Genomic DNA, 14,411 nt, shown 5'->3' with positions numbered 1-14,411 from the left:
ATTCCTCCCAGTAAGCAAAACCCACCTGGAAAGCAGGACTGGAACCCTGAATGCTGTTCAGTGGAGACTGAATGCAATCCCAAAGCACCTCCATTGCTTCCTCTTGTATCCAGGCTGGGGACACAGCGTCTAAGCGTAGCTCAGGGATTATCCCATCCAACTGCCTCACTGATCTCAGCAATGCCAGTAACCCTGAAGCACGCCAACAACACACACTTGATTGGAACAGCGGTGGTTTTCAAAGGGAGATGTGCATTCATGCCATGGTGGAGCTGCCCCGCCAGTGCCCGCTTATATCCTCCAGGACTAAAGAGCTTGCCTTGAAGAACTGCTGCATGTCATCATCTAAAGCATTCTTCATTCCACAATAAAATTATTCCACCCATCTTAAAAGCAATGAACAAGGGTAAGGGGACCTTGGAGTCTTCTCGGAGCCCAAAGAGACAGGATGAACACCACACTTGTTTTTATGTAGGGTCTCACTCACCACAACCAGCCTCAAGAAGCTGCTGTAGCCACACAAGGAGACTCAGACACAGCTGCAGCCAACAGCCCCCTCCCAAAACCTCCCGGGGCTACAGCTGGAGACCCAAGGAAAGGACGATGGTGCCCAGCAGGCTGGGGAGTTTCCTGCCAGCCCTTTCAGCGTGGGAAACCTGGTGCAAAGAGCACTCTGCCAAGAGGAAAGAAAAGAGTTGGTACCATCTGAAAAAGAGGATTGCTGTTTTTTATTAATCACTGAAGTAGACACAGACACTCATTTATGAGAGGAAAGTAATGCGAGCAGCGGCTCCAGTCCAGAAGTTCTGTGGGGTGCACAGCCCAGGCCTCTGCTGAGCTGTCTCCACATGGAGGACACCCTTCTGGGAAGGGAGCACAGCAACACCCCCTCCAGCAAAAGTTACCCGGCGGCACACAGGGAGCTGGGTGGCACTGAGGAGCTGAGCACAGGCCCAGAGAAGTGACACACAGGAAAGGAGGAACACTTGCAGTCTAGTTGCAGTTCTTGGGCAGGCGATAGACACCTCCGGAGTAGATGAGTTGCTGGTCCCGCACCTTTTTCTGAAGGAACCCCTGCAGCTCTTGTGTATCAATTTCTGTGACCACTGGGCCTGTCATCACGAACATCTTCAGCATGCTGTGAATCCTCTCCAAGGACAGGCTCTCGAGGTTGGTCAGCATTGCCTGGATGTATGTCCAGAACAGCTACAAGGGGACACACAAACAGTAAATCACAATCACGCCAGTGCCATGAAGAAAGGGGGTGCTTTAGTATCCCATATCCCAGAAGCACAGCAGGGCTGTGGCTGGCAGTGAGTTCTGCTCTCAGCCATGAAGGCCTGGCCTTTAAACAGGAAACATCCAAGAAGAGCATCAGGTGTCAGGGTGTGCAGCTAGAAGGCAGGATCTGGCCTGCAGCACGTGCATGACCCTTAGTGGATAAACACAGGTAGGACACCCTCGTACTGCAAGGTGGCACAACACACGTGCAACATTACACATGGGTCCAAAAAGTGCTGGAAGTGTCCAGGGCCCCCACACAAAGGTCCAGCCAATAGTGCCGGGTAAACCTTTGTAGCAGTTTAAGAGCAAATAAATACTGCTTTGGTAAATCCAAGTAATGTCAGTTTTCAAATAAGAAATCAAATCTCAGACTACTACTTTTTTTTTTTTTTAACTGAATTAGCACGTTTACAAACATCCAAATGGTTGCCTGGCTCAGGCATTTTTCTGGAGTGAAGGCTGCCATACAATACCTGCATCGCCATTATTAATTATGTTAATTATTTATTACTTCAAAAAACCCTCAAGCTGGACTTGGTCACTGTAGTGGAAAATGCAAATCCAAAGTGCAAGTCAAATCCATCATCCGAATCGGATCCCCCAAAGCCAAAAGCACTGCATGTCTGCACAGACACCCAAACACACGGACAGGTACCTGCAGCTCTTCCTCCTTCTGGTCAGCCTGCGACGCCATGGCAGAATCCCCCTCCTCATCGCTGTCGATCAGAACAACCTTCTCCACCTGGTCTTTCTGCTCCTCCTCGATCACGGTGAAGGTGCCTGGGGGCTCTTCGCGCAGCACACCCTGCTGCAGCCACAGCGTCATCTTACGCTTCAGCGATGTCACGGGCACCTTGAGCACTTCGCTCAGCTCCGTCAGCGTCCACGTACCTGCAGAGACCGCCGCTATCAGAGAGGAGAGCAGGACACCTGCCCACCCTGCACCACGCCAGGATTTAACCAGAGGATGGGGAAGGCTGGTGAGCCACGGCCAGGAGCAAGCAGCTGTGTGCAGTGACTGCCTGAAAGCAGACGGGGTGCTGAGCTGTGGCTCTTCTGGGTGCTATCTCCTAGGAGAGCTGGAGACCCAGCCCCAGTTACAGTAGATCCGAGCCCAAAGCAGGTGTAGCTCCTCCTGTGAGATCTCCCGGACCCCACAGCCACCAGAGCAATGTGGCCTTTCCACCCACCCGTGGGTGATACGTGGAGTGCCTGCTGTGTCACTCACTCTTGGTCTGGAAGTGCAGGATGATAGCAGCATGCACAGGAGACACTGACAGGGAGAGGGTGCGATCGGCCAGCTCCACGTCCAAGTTCACCAGGCCCAGGTGGTACTTCCAGTTCAGGGTCCTCATGGCCTGGAAAAGGGGGATGCAGCAGATCCTCCAGCCCCTCTATTGCCATGGTGAGCTGATCTCTATTCACCTCCAAGAAATACAAAAGCTGCTCCCCTCCCCAGGAGTCTCCATCCCACCATCCATCCATTCCCCACACCCTCAAAGGAAACATCCTTGGCATAAGTTGTTGTCCCATCCTTGCCCAAGACCAAAGGCCCTCTCCTGCCTGAAAACCTCTGGTAGGGTAAGCACAAGTTGAGGAAATGCTGAAATTCCAACTGCGCCACTCAGGACAGACTCCTACCAGAACAAAAATACTCATCTGGGGCAGCATCACCTCAGAAGAGAGGCAATCTCTGCTGATACCAATGTGAAAAGAGCACTGCTTATTTTGAAGGCTGAAGATGCTCTCAAGTACCAGAGTCAAAAAAATAAAATAAAATAAAATAAAATAAAATAAAATAAAATAAAATAAAATAAAATAAAATAAAATAAAATAAAATAAAAGGCCACTATTGTACCACTCCTAACTATTTTTTGAAGACACAAACATCAGCTAGCATCCACATCTGGCACACAGCTGCAGCAGCAGGAGGAGAGAAAAGACAGGATCTTCAGCTAGGAGCCTCCCAGCCTCATGGCATGACCATCTGGTATGTAACAAGTTCAAGAAAAGATATGGAAAACCAGGCCTCAAGTGGAGTCAGAGCACAATGGGACAGGCAAATGGAAACATCAATGTGAGACACCAAATTGTGTTCGAGTTAGCTGCAAAGAACCATTTGTGCATGCACACAGACTCTGTACCGGTATGACAAAGCAGCTTTGAGTGATCCATGATCCAGAGACATACTCTGCACTCCACCAGGTTAGAAGCAAGGAATGAAGGTAAGACCACAGCTCTGGAAGTGACCTACATCTCTCCATAACTTCCGGACAGATGCTCCTGCTTCCACCCCATCGTGTGTGTGCAGAGCAGGATGTATCTCAGCCTTCTCCATCTGGCTAATCACCAAGACCAAGTGCTGAGCTACAAAGTGACCAAAACCACCTGCACCTAAACTGCCTGTCATGGAGCTGAGGGATCCTCCCGAAACAAATGAAAAAAACAGAGAGAAGACACAATGTTCACCTCGCTCTGGTCTGACACTGAATCTCCTGCAACAGGCTGGAAAGGAGACTGTGTGAAAAGAGCTTCTTTTCAAGAAGACAAACAGAAAAGTGACAGGGTACTGAAGAAGAGCCCAGCATGGACAGGATGTCACTCTTGTTACTACAGCACTTATGCCAACAAGCTTAGCCCAGACTCAGATGCCTAACACCTTCCATCTCACTGTCCATTTAACTAACACTGGTCTGTTTTAGAAAACTCACCCCAAAAAGAATACTGGTCAGGCACCCCATAAAGAGATACCATTCCTTTGGAAATAGCTAACCTTCTAATAGCAGCTTCTAATCCAGTTTCAAAGCTGAAGGGCTTTGGGATTCCACTGTAACAGTGCAGGTGTTGTAGCAGCTACACTTTAATGGATGTTAAAGGGAACTATGGAACAGCCATGCAAAACCATGCTATAAAGTGGGGTTAACAACATAAACCTCTTTTAAGGAGGGTTAAGGATGGCTCACCTTTAATTTCTCATACTTCTTGGAATAGGCTTCCATGGCTTCCTTGACCTGCTCTGGAAGCTCTAGCTTCTCCTCTTTCAGTGGTGGCCAGAACTCACTTGACAGGATAACAGCAACGAGGCTGAACGGTGGCTTCTCCTCCTCTGGGAGCTTCTCTTCCTCATCACGAATGTTGGCGTTAATGCGTCGTGAGTCAGCCATATCCTGGAAAAGGCAAAGGAAGCTAAGGCAGCTCCTTCTCTTCCAAGTCAGTGCTAAACCTTAGGAAAGGAGAAGCTTAAATAGGGCACCTAACATTGTGTCCAGGAGATGATGGGAACATTGGAAAAGTCATCATCGTTTGTGCCTACTAGCCACTAAGCCAGGCTACTCAGGTCAGTATCCTGACTCAGAAACCACTTGCACCTAGACAGGCAGTTTAAGTGCAAATGGTTTCTGAGTCAGGATACTCAGAAACATTTGTGGGGAGGCTGGGGAAGGGCTGACAACTCAACATTACCCTACAGTGGAACCCCTCCAGACTTGTCTTCTTCCCACAGTGAATGAAACTCCATAGCCCCAACCCTGGAGGAGCTGGAATAGTCCAGCTCCTCAGCGACCAGAATACTGTACTGCAGGAAAGGCAGGAGAGACAACAGCACTGGAGCAACCACCCCCAAATCAATAATCCTGCCCACAGGGCTTGAAGAACAGACATTAGTGAACGCAATTCTGCCAAGTCAGCCCCCTCATTGGGATTTCCATAACCCCATTTCCCTAAAAGACCCTTTTTGGGTCACTAAATCCCTCATCCTCACCAATGAGCTCAAACACCCAGGACTTGAATTAGCAGCAACAAAATTACCTTTAACATGACTTCACAATAGTGCATCTGAGCTTCACCAAACCGCAGCTTGAGCAGCTCCACGTTGCGGATTTCCCTGGCAAGAGAAACAAAGGATCAGACACTGGTTCCTCTGACAGGCTAGCCTGGCCTGGCCCCTATCCCTTGTGACACAGTCAAAAAAAAGGAGTCCCTGACATAAGGGTGCTCTTCCTAGGAAGCCTTGTAAGGCTTCTTGTCCGCAGAGGATGCCTCCCAGCATCTCAGTGAGGAACAGTCACTTCCTCTGTAGCTTTTTGAAGACCCTCCAACCCCTTTTGACTGGACAAGCACAGCACCAGGCCAGCCTCCCTGACAACACTGTACAGCCTCAGCATTTGGTGAGCTATGTGCAGGAGACTGCTCATCGCAGACATGGCCCACACTGGCTGCACATCACAGAAAGGAAAACCACTGCAGCTGATGATTCAATAGACAAACTGGGTTGCAGCTGTGGTTTCCTGATGCTTCATCCCCTTTTTGCACCTTTACACTTTTTGCTGACCTAAAGCAGCCCCCGCAGGTTGTCAGAGCTACCAGAACATACGGGATGGAGCTACGAGGGTGTCTGTGCTTCCAGTTTCCTACATTAGTGCAAGCCAAGGGCAACACTGAGCAGGAAGCAGCCAGTGAACAGCTGAGCACATTAACTTCTAGATGCAAACCCAAAGCTGCAGAGAAGACAGCCAAAGATAATCCCGGCTCCAGAAATGCCATTTTGTAGGGCCAAGTCTAAAGCACAGCTTTGTCAGGTGATTTTACCTGGAAATCCCTGGGGCTGGGCATTGGGACCTCACCTCTCAGCACTGTAGTTGAACTGATGGAGCAGCCGGTCAGCCAGAAGCGTGCGGTATTCGTTGATGAACAGGTCTTTGCTGCCATAGATGCTCACCAGCAGGCTGATGATGTCTGAGGACCGACGCTTGGAACTTGATTTCCCTAGGGAAATTCAGCAGAAAACAGTGGGAGATTAACAAAGACCTGCCCCAGCACAGGTCAGCTCTAGAGGACTAACGAGTGACTCAAGACTACAGACAGCCACGAGAAGACAGTGGGCTGTCTCGATTTCTGTCCTTGGCATCTAACCTGGATCTGCATCAACCGGGTCAGGAACCCAGTCCCCTGGTTCTGAGATGTCATCATCACTCTCCTGGCCATTCTCCAGCGTCACAGGGTCAGCTTTCGAGAGCTCATTTGCAAGATCACCAGAGCCCTCGGCATCCCCCGTGAGACCAGCCACAATCTGCCGCACTGTGTCTTCCCGAGTCCTGCCGAAAGGCAAGAGAAGCAAATGAAGGGGAGGGAAGAGAAAAGGAATGCACAAGACTGCCCTGCAAGCCTCTTACCTGAGATACTTCCTGATGGGCTCACAGGCAACCTCCAGGATAACCATGGAGGGGTCAAGCTCCCGCAAAGCTTTGATGGCTGATATATACAAAGTGATGATGTCGGATGTGTTGACACCTACAAGAGAGGGGCAGGGGGCAGTTCAGAATCCCAGAGCACAGGCTAACAGCCTGGATGCCAGACAGGCTCCAAGCCCTCTGTTAGATCTATGGAGCTGAAGGTGAAGGGCTTGCTGCCCTCCTATCCCATCACAGGGACAGATCAGACCCATATGACTGAGTCCCAACCATAAACACAAGCTCAGACACTACTATAAAGCAGCTTAGCCCAGACTGTGTGTTACCTGAGAAGCCTTTAACCGCCTGGATAAAAGCTAAAGTTCTAGCTTGGCTTCTCACTGTACCACAAAAATGAGGCAAGAAGGGGCTGGGATGTAATCAGCTACTAGTGCCCAACACAGGGAGCACACGACATGTAGAGCCTGGCTGCCTCTCACTCAACAAACACAAAATGAGGTGACAGCTCCCAGCAGATCCCCACTCATGACCAGGCTTCTAACAGTGTTGTGACATAGCAGGGATGTAAAACCCACCAGGATGCAGAAGTCGCATTTCCAGAGCACTTTTCAGGGAGCTGAGCAGCTGCTGCCTCTGATTAGTCCTTTCCAGGCAGAACTTGAGGTCCTCCACAGCAGGCTTTGACTCCGGGAAATCTACAGACCAGGCAGTGATTAGAAACTGTGCCACGCTCCACAGGGAGGCAAGAGGAGATGGCATGGCACATCAGGAGGTGACAGATCTATCATGAATCCAAGCCCAGGAGTGAATGACCACTGAACGGGTCACACCTACCTCGAATAATGCTGAAGAGCTCTTCAATGCGCATGCTGGCATAGATGCGGTAGAAGAACCTCTGGACGTGGCACCGCCAGCGTTTCAAGGTGCTGCTAGCTTCTGGAGTGGAGCGAGCCAAGGGACCATCTTGCAGAAAAACTCTGCTGAGCCAGCCAATCACTTTCTCAATCCACTGCAACAGAAGGAGAGCAGAGAGCTGGTGAGCACCACAGCTGGATGCACAACCATGTCCCACACCTCTCCATGACCAGGCAGCTGCTACAGCAAGCAGAAATGAGCTGCCTGCCAGGCACAGCATCACCTCTAGCTGCTCTCCAAACACACCCTGGCTGGGGTTATAGCTGAACAAAGCCTAGCTGGAAGAACAGCTGAACCCCATGACCCACAGGATGTAGACTGCAGATTTCCGTGAGATCAGGGGTGACTGAGGACCGTGCACAGGTGCTTGCTTCCAAAAAAAAGGACAGGGTATATTCAGAAACTTGCAGACTATTCAGTTCTTGTAGATTTCTGTCCTTTTCTATTCTACACTTGCAGAACTATTCTCTTTTTGAGAATTTGAGTAAATTGCCCATCTCACCATCCTTGGCCCAGAATTTCTACAGTTCCTGAAATCAATAAAGAAGAAGCAAGCCACCTCAAAGACTCACAGATGTAATCATGCCAGCTAAACTCAGGCACTTGAGACAAGACCTCAAATACCAACCTTGACACTTAATAATAAAATCATACAACCTGATCAAAGAGCATCAGGAGGTTAATTTTATATATTGCAGATTTAGTTTTCTACATAGAAATGTACATTTGTCATTACTTCAAACGTACTCAGCTACAATATCCAGATATCCAAAACAAAACATTTTATTTTCTCTTTAAGGTAGCAAAAGCATAACACTACCTGAGGTAGTATTTGAGTATTAATAGTTAGTAGATATTATTTTTTGATAATAGATATTATTTTTTGATAATAGATATTATTTTTGATTTGAACAACCTGAAACAAAAAAGCTAAGTCCAGATGTGCTTTGCTGATGTTAATTTTTAGTTATCTGTTTGACTGAGGGAACACTTAAGACGTGAGGAATGCACAAGTTCTGCTAACAAGGCAGTACAAACCTGAGAAGTACAGAACACCTGGGCAATTCTGGGCAAAACTGTGGAAAAGCTGATAAAGCATTCTGCTAAATAACAAAAGGAAAGGACTGTAATTGATGCAGAGCAACTCAATTTTAAGGAATACCATTATTATCAAACCGACCCATTTTTTGTCCTGGGTGTTTGTCTTCTCTGAGTGTTCCTGTTATAGCTGGATTAACAACTGGCACTCCAGACTGCCTCTGACATGTCTGAGAAGGAGGTTTGCTCTTAGCATTTGTACATTTAGCAATCTCTTTCTCAGTCTACTCCTATTTAACCTTTAGCTTGCCAGGTTTGTGCCTTTTTTTTCTTTAATGTCTCTTCCTAATTCTGACATCTTCTAATGTCCTGCAGCCAAACGCACTGGCCTTTTCTGAAGATGTGGGAGCGCGGGGACCTTCTGCAATGTGTGACAAGTGGAATGCAGCTGCATTCTCCCTGCTGTCCTTAAACAGTTTCCAGGTCACCTGAAAGCATATTACACTAGGGCCAAAAAAGAAAGTGTTGCACAGCAACTACAGGGAAGTAAATTCCAAATCACTGCCGCTGTTTGCAGACAACAAAAACGGCCAGCATGACAAACAGCGAGGAAACTGGGACAACCACGCAGAGCAGTCTGGTTCGCATGGCAACCTGACCTCACACATTGTTCTTCAACGCAGGCAAATGCAAGGGCATGTACCAAGGAACAAAGAGTGCAGAGCAAGCCTGCAGAACAGAGACCGTATCCCAGAAGAGCCATAACTCTGAGAAGGGTTTTAAGGTCATACAGAGCAAATAACACAAACTCAGTTTAAGGTAGCAGCCAAAGAACTGGATAGATGCAAGGAAGGATTTTAATTCTGTATGCAGCCCACTGGAGAAATCAATTTCAGAACAGTATCTCCCATCCTTGCTTCCTGATTTAAAGGGATGCTTAAAAATTAGAAAGAGGACGGAAAACGGCTGCACAAATTCAAGTTATAGGCCCACCTATACACAGGGAAGGCCTTCTGCAGGTTAGGTGGCACTTCACGTTCACATAGCTTTTTAGAACAGAACCACAGAAATTCCCTCAACGGTCTGCTATGCATAGGTCAGAGCAAACATTCTCCTGTAACATTAAATCAAAATGGAAAGTTTTAACCACTCCTCTTCTGCCCAGGATGGTGAAAGTCACAGCCCAGGAACAGGCATTTTCAGGTGGAATCAAGAATTTCGCCTGAGCAGCTCCGCCAGTAACAGGAGCAGCTCCACATCTCCAGAGCAAGGTCCCTGACTGCCCCCACGCCTTCCTCACCTCCTGGAACTCATTCAGGAAAGAGTGCTCATATTCGCCCCTGCATCTCTGCTCCATCCTCTCCTCGATCATCCTGTGCAAGATGGTTGTGACAGCATCGGCGCTCACTCTCTCCAGCAAATTCAGCTGGCGGCTGCAGACACAGACAGAGACCTGATTCAGAGTGACCAAAAGCAAAAGTACAAGCAAATAAAGAAAATCTCACTTACTGAAGGCACCTTCCTCCTTGCGTGGTCCCCAGATGCAGGCACTGCTCTTAATTTAAATGCTCTGACAGCCTGCATGGATGCACTACATATATGATACATGGCACTATTACTATCCCATCTTCTTCAGAAGCATTATTTTCTAGCTATCAAAAACTTTTTTAGAGATTTTGCTTCTTTGGAAGAGAAGGCCTTGGAAAAAGAGGAAGATATTCCCACAGCCAGTAAAAAAACCTTTAGACTAAAGATCTGCTCCAGTTCAGCCACCAGCTAGCCAGCAGCTACAAAAACTGCGTGAAGTTTTCCAAACAGTATTATGACACTGCCTGCATAACCCCATGCACAACTCCTCCAGTTTTCAGATACAATGAAAACCTACTGCTGCTGCCACCTTCCCTGGACTATCTGCTTGTTCTATGAGACAGCACCGCCCCATAACGTACGTACAGAATGTCATTGAGCTGCTGAAACTGCTCCATGGCTTTGGGACACCAGCACTGCTCCCTCTTACTGCCGCAGCCTGCGCACACCTGGCTCTCTCCCCCGCCCTCCTCTGTATCGCTCTCTTGCTCGTTCTCACTCATGCTGCTCTCACACTCATTCATCCCTTCTTCTCCTTTCTTCCACTGTCGCATGTATATCCGGAAAGTGCGGCTGTAGAACTGCTGGATCATTTCTTGGAAGGACTTTGTGGTGGAGAAGAAAAGGATAGCTTTGAACATGGTGTAGACCTTCTCTTGCAGCATTTGAGCTCCTGTCCCCAGGAGCAAGCCTGCCTTGGTCCATCTCTCCAGGAGCTCCAGGCTGTTTAGGTAGGGGTCCAGGCGGCACTTGAGAAGACAAAATGCGTCCAGAAGGAGCGAGGAGCACTGAAGCTCCTCCGCTGTGTTTTCATACTGGCCAATGCAGTTCCAGAACTCAGGAGCTATATTTGCCTGAAGGTCCGTCTGCAACACCTCGATGAACCACTCTTCCACAATCGAGTGCAGGTCGTAACAGCGCAGCACCTCCAGGGCAGCCCGCAGGTCGGCATCCTTTAGCGGCCCCACAGGATCAGACCTTGGTGCTGCCTGGAAAGCAGAAGGGACAACACGTCAAGCACACGCACGCTTCTGTAGGTAGATCTGTGACAGAAGGGACTGCTTGGCTCTAAGGAGTGGAGACCAAATGCACGCAGGCTCTGTTGAACAGCACCAGGCCAGGGTCTCGGACCACTGCTGGAAGCCAAGCGTCCACCTCAGAAGCCCAATTCCCAAACGCCACCCACCGCAGTCCCCGTTGGTGGCTGCTGCAGGAGGCACAGGCTGGTGCCACCCCAAAACACAAGGCCCTGGGACAAAACCCCAAGGCTGTCTTCTGTGGGGAGCAGTCAGGCAGAGAGCTGCAGCACCAAGGGAGGAAGCAGCGATCTTTTTGGCCACTATTCCACCACATAAACTTGTCACAGATACTGTTTGGGCCATGGCACCTCATCACGGAAAGCACTGGGGCCACGGCGAGAGGGCGAACAGAAAACCAGACCCGAGAGCGGAGGGACCGGGGCCGGATCCCGGGACCCCCTCAGGCACCTCGGCTCCCCCTGGTCCCTCCCCGGCTCTCCCCGGGCCCCCAAACCGAGGGTGGCTGCGGCGCTCCCCCCCTCCCCCCCCCCCGCGGCGCCCCGAGCCCCCGGCCCGCCCCGGCCGCCCCCCGCTCACCAGCCCCAGGGCCGCGGGCGGCACCAGGGCGGTGCTGAGCTGGTGCCAGGCCGCCGACAGCTCCGCGCCCGCCGGCGGCTCCATGCGAGCAGCGCCGCAGGAAGAGGCGGAGCGCGGCGGGGCCGTTGGCAGGGCCGGGCCGGGCCGGGAGCCGCGATGGGCGAGCCGGGCGGGGCGCTGCAGGGCTACAACGCGGCGCTGCTGGAGGGTGAGCGGGGCCGGGAGGGTGAGCGGGGCCGGGCCGGGCCGTGCCGGGCGCTGACGGGCCGTGCCGGGCCGTGCCGGGCCGGGCAGGGCTGGCGGAGCTGCGAGCCCGGCGGGACGAGCTGAGCGGGCGGATCCGGGAGGAGGAGGCGGAGCGCGGCCGGCTGCAGGCCCGGCTCGGGGCGCTGAGCCAGCGGCTGGCCCGCACCAACGAGAGCCTGGCCGGGCACCTGGCCGCACGGAGCGAGCTGGACAGGAGCATCGCCGAAACGGAGACGGCCTACGGCAAGGTACCGGGCCGGGCACCCTGCCTGAGGGAGGAAGGGGGTTTTGGGATGGTCTGGGGGCTCTGCTGGGCTGCCCCCGGCTGAGCAGGGGTGGGGGAAGCCGCAGCACGCTGTGAAATTGAGGAAAATGGTCCCTGGGCGCCGAAACCCTGACAAAAGGCCCCCTCACCAACCCTGTCATTCGGGGAGAGGGGAAAGGAGAAGGAGGAAACCAGACACGGCCAGAAGACCAGGAATCCAAGCAGGTAACAACAAACCGATGCCAGAACTGTTGGCCCCGCTCTTGCTGGCCTACACTCTTTTTGCTTCACTTTCATGTGATCTCATCTTCCGTCTTTCTATTTGGCAGCAGCTGCCATATCGTCATTGAAAGAGCAGCAATGTCAGAGCAGTAAGGGGGCAGGAGGCAGCCAACAGCACAAGGGCTGACCATCACTGTCACTTCAGTTGTGGGATGGCTCAGTCCCTTCACCTTTCCCGGATTTGTAACCTCTGTTGGGCAAGGACTGCTTCATTCCGCTGACAGGATAACAGCTGAGTTAGCTTTTGAAATAAAACTCCAATCAGCTTTTGAAAAAATTTAAAGTCTCTTTCCAGGTAGTTGCCTAAATTTTCCCTTTTCCCATTTCTTTTTTGAACGCAACAACTGCTATAAGCGTTGAATCCTCTTATCGCCTCAGGCCAGTACCTTCTGGCCGACCTTCCTGGCAGCAGCTGTTTTTCAGATGAAGCTGGAGCTGATTTCTCTGCCTGCTTCAAGACCTGATGGTTTAGGGTGAAGGGGAGAACTCACATAGAAAATGTAATAGCTTAGAAATTTTGTTGTAAAGCTACACAAACAACAGCACAGGTTCTAAAAGAAACCTTCCCTGAGATACAAGTCACAGCCCCCTATCCTACAAACAAATTCATGTTTATTGAAATTAGAAGACAAAGTCACAGTAGGTAAAAAGCCAAGGTGGTTAGGGGAGGAAATGCAGACATCCTGCAAAGAGAAACAAGTAACAAAGTTCCTTTCCTGTGGATTTCCATCTCTTGTCTGTAATCATACTCCTTGCCTTTCCCCAGCCCATGAGTCGCAGGACTCCGTCCCCATCCACCGCATTCTTCCATGGACACAGACGACAAGATCCCACCAACTTCTACTGGCGTCTCAGCCTGCGGGGCACTTGCCTTCATCTCTTCTCTGACCACTTAATGATTTCCACAAGTTCACAGGAGTGTAAAAATGATCTTTGGGACTACAACCCTGCTATAACATTTTGTTACAGTTGTCCACGGTGTTAAAACTTTACAGCGGGGAGATGGACAGGCAACAAGGTTTTCTAGGCCTAGCATAGCCTTGTATCCTAACACACCACAAGTGGGAGTGCTAAATTATATAAAACATAAGCTAAAAACAGAAGAAAATTAATAAAAGTAGAAAGATTTAGTCTGACTTAAGGTCATTGTGGAGTTGAGTAACATCTTGAAGCAAGAAACCTAAAGTGTGCAGTTTTAGTAGTAGAAGACAGTTGAAACTGTGTCTGAGTACAATTCTAATACTGATCTAAAAAGCCCAAGTATCAGCATCCCTTAAAAACTGAAGTTTAGACCACAGCCTGCTGCAGCAGGAAGTTCTCTGCCCCGTGTTCAAAGACTGATAAACTGCTTAAGTAATTTCTTATTCAGAAAATGGGCATAAACCAGAGAAATTCCCCCACGGATATTCCTGCAATGAGATAGAATACCTAATTCTCAGTGGTGAGAATCCTAAGGGATGGAGAGTCCCCCTTGCTCCAAGGTAGATCAGGTGAATTCAGAGAGAACTGTTTAGTTGATGTAAAAAAAAATAAGCTGTTTTTATTTCCTTCTTTCCCAGATTCTGGAGAGTTCTCAGACATTGCTAGATGTCCTGAAGGGAGAAACTGGGAGTGCTAGTAAAGCCAGTGAGCCGAAAAGCACTTCAAAACAAAAAGAAAAACAAACGAGTGGACAAAAGCATTCCTAAACTTGTTCTTCAGCCTGGCAAAGCCTGTAGGTCTGGGACAGCTGCTGTTCTGGTACAAGGATGCCACATTTAATAAAAGTCTTTGTTTGCAGGAGTGCGTTTTCCTTTCAAATGCACTTTGGTATTAGAGAACTGCTAAATGTAATCCCCTCATGCTAGGGATCAGGGTAGGTATCCTACAAAAATACCCTTTCTTTCGGGCACAGTGATACGGAAGCATATCAGAGGAGGTGACACATGAGCTAATGCTCCTGTCCTGAGCCAGCCTTCAGCTTGCTTTGCCAAGAAACAGCTAAGCATT

General features: G+C 49.9%; 2 protein-coding genes across 4 annotated transcripts; one reads left to right on the top strand and one right to left on the bottom strand.

The window, feature by feature from the left end:
* Positions 1 to 699: 699 nt before the first annotated feature.
* Positions 700 to 11,851, bottom strand: ANAPC2 (anaphase promoting complex subunit 2). The gene is made up of 13 exons (XM_035341589.1): positions 11,630 to 11,851; positions 10,380 to 11,002; positions 9,727 to 9,859; positions 7,308 to 7,482; positions 7,049 to 7,168; positions 6,456 to 6,573; positions 6,196 to 6,377; positions 5,907 to 6,048; positions 5,092 to 5,167; positions 4,248 to 4,451; positions 2,513 to 2,642; positions 1,940 to 2,175; positions 700 to 1,206 (listed from the first exon to the last, which is right to left on the bottom strand). The coding sequence occupies exons 1-13, from the start codon at positions 11,711 to 11,713 to the stop codon at positions 994 to 996; spliced, it is 2,436 nt and encodes an 811-aa protein (XP_035197480.1). The 5' UTR covers positions 11,714 to 11,851; the 3' UTR covers positions 700 to 993.
* Positions 11,699 to 14,204, top strand: LOC118175382 (Sjoegren syndrome nuclear autoantigen 1-like). 3 transcript variants are annotated; one of them, XM_035341622.1, is made up of 3 exons: positions 11,699 to 11,837; positions 11,924 to 12,123; positions 13,982 to 14,204. In XM_035341622.1, exons 1-3 carry the CDS (start codon positions 11,786 to 11,788, stop codon positions 14,108 to 14,110), a joined length of 381 nt encoding a protein of 126 aa, XP_035197513.1. In that variant the 5' UTR covers positions 11,699 to 11,785; the 3' UTR covers positions 14,111 to 14,204. The 3 variants fall into 3 exon arrangements, with proteins under 3 accessions (XP_035197513.1, XP_035197512.1, XP_035197514.1); XM_035341621.1 differs by having other exon boundaries at positions 13,189 to 14,204; XM_035341623.1 differs by having other exon boundaries at positions 12,760 to 14,201.
* Positions 14,205 to 14,411: the final 207 nt, after the last annotated feature.

Source organism: Oxyura jamaicensis, chromosome 17 (genome assembly GCF_011077185.1).
Source record: "Oxyura jamaicensis isolate SHBP4307 breed ruddy duck chromosome 17, BPBGC_Ojam_1.0, whole genome shotgun sequence".
In the NCBI taxonomy this organism is placed as follows: domain Eukaryota; kingdom Metazoa; phylum Chordata; class Aves; order Anseriformes; family Anatidae; genus Oxyura; species Oxyura jamaicensis.
The sequence above is the reverse complement of the archived record's forward strand: the minus strand, read 5'-3'. Positions and strand labels throughout refer to the sequence as shown.